Consider the following 2787-nt stretch of genomic DNA (forward strand, 5'->3'; position numbering starts at 1 on the left):
CCATATTTCAAACGCGCTGCAGCCTGTAACCGTACCGTCTTTTTCTCTACACTGAGGCTACAGCCTACAGACGTACAGTATACGTTCCGTACAGATATTCTACATTACCACACTAGTAGTAGTACTACTACTAGTACCGTACGCGCACTACGAGGCACTCACAATAGCACTATAAATTACAGTACGCACACCGGCACACGGTTAATTAAACGGACACATTCTAAAACACTGCCGACATCACTCTCAGGCGTATCCCCTTCGCGCCGTTTTCTTCCTTTGTTCTCCCCTTCCTGGAATCGTCCTCGCGGCTAGCGCCATCTCCCGTGAAATAAACTGCACATCGATGCACGATTCTAAAAGCGAATCTGCTACACTAGTATAGAAATTAGCGACACGGGTCGTTTAACGTTAGCAGATAGCGTCATAGCTATTTTGAGTAAACAGCTCAAGGTAACAACAAGCAAAAGTCATCACCCCCCGACGGCCCCGAGAGAAGATGTAGACGGCGTAGCGGGTTACCTGGCCGAAGTCACACCGATCGATGTTACGACTGCTACGAGTTTTATAACGATCACCAGCCGCACACGCCGGGCGCGTGGCACAATTTCACATGTTACATTTTTCGTATTATTATTTTTCGTTACATTATCTGTTCAATACGAGTTACATTTTGCGTGTGCGTGTGCGTGTGTGTGGATCGAGGCATGTGCATGCGTGCCAGCGAGAGAAATGTGATCTTCGCTGGCAGTGTTGGGTGGGTACGTGCTGTATCTATAGAGGGTTCCGCGAATTTTGAAATTACCCACAATGCAACGCCGCCGGCCATGACGATTCCAGAAACCAGCTCAGGCATGGTACAAGTACATTGAGCAACGCACCTCTGCTCATTTTATTCGCCTATTATTAAGCAAATCCATCATAACGCCGCTCTCCTGCGGTGTTGTCAACTGCAGCAATCGGTATCAGAGAGAGCCACACAGCTTTTTTAGGCTGCCTAGCGTGATCACAACACAAGGTAAAGTGACGAGAGACAAGGACCACAGACGCTTGGAGCATTTTCAATAAAAAAAGCAATGCTGAATAAACACGAAATGTATTTACTAACAATGTCTTAATGTTTCTCTACTCTCTTTCGCCTAGTATTGCCGATAATTACCTGTAAATGCCGCTGATAGGGTCTATGTCCCCCATGGTACTGCCGGAACGTACCCTGGTAACTATCTAGTTGATATGGTTAGGGTTAGGGAGTAGGCGTAGGCGACTCCCTAGACTCGTTAGTGGAGTAGGCGAGGTACGGTCCGGCATATTAGATAGTAGTATTTAGTGGAAGGGTACGTTCCGGCAGTACCCTGGGGGACATAGACCCTATCAGCGTAAATGCCGGTTAAATGCTCCTCTGCAACACAGGTACACCGCAGTCACGGCGCACGCCGCTACACATAACTCATTCTACACTTATTAGACATATTATATCGCCGCATCCAAAGTAGGCAGCTGTTTGAGTGAGGTGTGGTGATTTCTCTTGCCTGTGCGCATTAATCTACATAAATAGCACCGAGGCCAACATTGAACAGATTCACCAAGCCCGGCTTTACAATTTACAGTGTGCTGACGGATGCCGCCCATTTATCTCATCGTGGACCCAGCCACGGATGAGAGATGGCTATACTCATGAGACTGGAGAGTGGGATAACACGGTGCGTTCCGGATGAGACGCTGAATGGGACGCTTCTCACTGTTCACATGATAGGATGTAGAACTGACAATACAGAGCATAAACCCAACGCGCCAGAACAAGTCCGATCTGTGAGGCATCCAGGCTTTTGGGTCTGAAAGTCCCTGAGAGTATAAAATGGACTCGCTAGAATGTTAGGTAGTCAATTCACGAGATCCGAATAAGTACGTGCATGGACACAAGGTTGTGGTTCATCGGCGCCATTCTCGCTACTGGGTGTCGTGATTCGCCAATGCACGGAATAGTTCTCGAGGAGTAGCGTGCTTTGACTACTGTCTAGTGAATCAAAGTACTTGTCCATACTACGACACTTCAGACTGTTGGCAAATGTGATACACCATGATAATCTATTAGAAACAGCTGGTATTGATAGGCTATATGCCAGTATATAAATCGGTGAAATTTGCTAAACACCCCACGATGGTGACAGCAAACTCAATAGTTACACCATTGTCAATGATGCGGTGCGTGCCATCTACTCGCGCAATTGACTATGCCACATTGTTGCAAATTCCTCGCAGATGATAGACGTGACGGTGTAGTGCAATTGCACATATGCTAACTCGAAGTGCCAGCGTTTTAGGCTTCCAGAAAAGAGATGCCTATGCACGTCTGCACTTGCACGACTGGTAAGCACTAGCAACATCGCAAATATGCAGTATGCACTATGCACTATGCACGGATGCACTTATCAACTATGCACAAATCCACTGCACCATGCGACCTAGATGCCACCATGCCCGATGCACTAGTGCACGATGCGCTATTGCGCCCGTATGCACTACTGCACTCTGCTACTATGCCACTACAGTGTATGGACTATGCAGTTACAGTGTATGCCATAATGGCCTTATGACTATGCAGTACGAGTGTTGAACTAGTGCACTATGGCACTTGCAAGTACGTGATATGCACTATTGCACTATGCATATGCACTGAATGGGCTACGTATTGTTCACTAATCCTGCGCATAAGATTGATGCACTCCTGCAGTAGGTACTATACTACTGGTGATATGCACTAATGCACTACTGCCGCTCAATGCACTAATG

The 2787-nt window shown here is 47.1% G+C and overlaps 1 protein-coding gene across 1 annotated transcript in view; it reads left to right on the forward strand.

Moving 5' to 3' along the window:
* The first annotated feature begins 1659 nt into the window (after nt 1-1659).
* The window catches only part of LOC106813789, an 8560-nt gene continuing 7432 nt past the window's right edge, over nt 1660-2787 (forward strand). Inside the window, exon 1 of the mRNA XM_014818013.1 lies at nt 1660-1806. Within this exon, the coding sequence (XP_014673499.1) occupies nt 1660-1806 (147 nt within the window). The remainder of the gene's footprint in view (nt 1807-2787) is intronic.

The sequence above is a fragment of the Priapulus caudatus genome, unplaced genomic scaffold, assembly GCF_000485595.1.
Source record: "Priapulus caudatus unplaced genomic scaffold, Priapulus_caudatus-5.0.1 Scaffold825, whole genome shotgun sequence".
Lineage (NCBI taxonomy): Eukaryota > Metazoa > Priapulida > Priapulimorpha > Priapulimorphida > Priapulidae > Priapulus > Priapulus caudatus.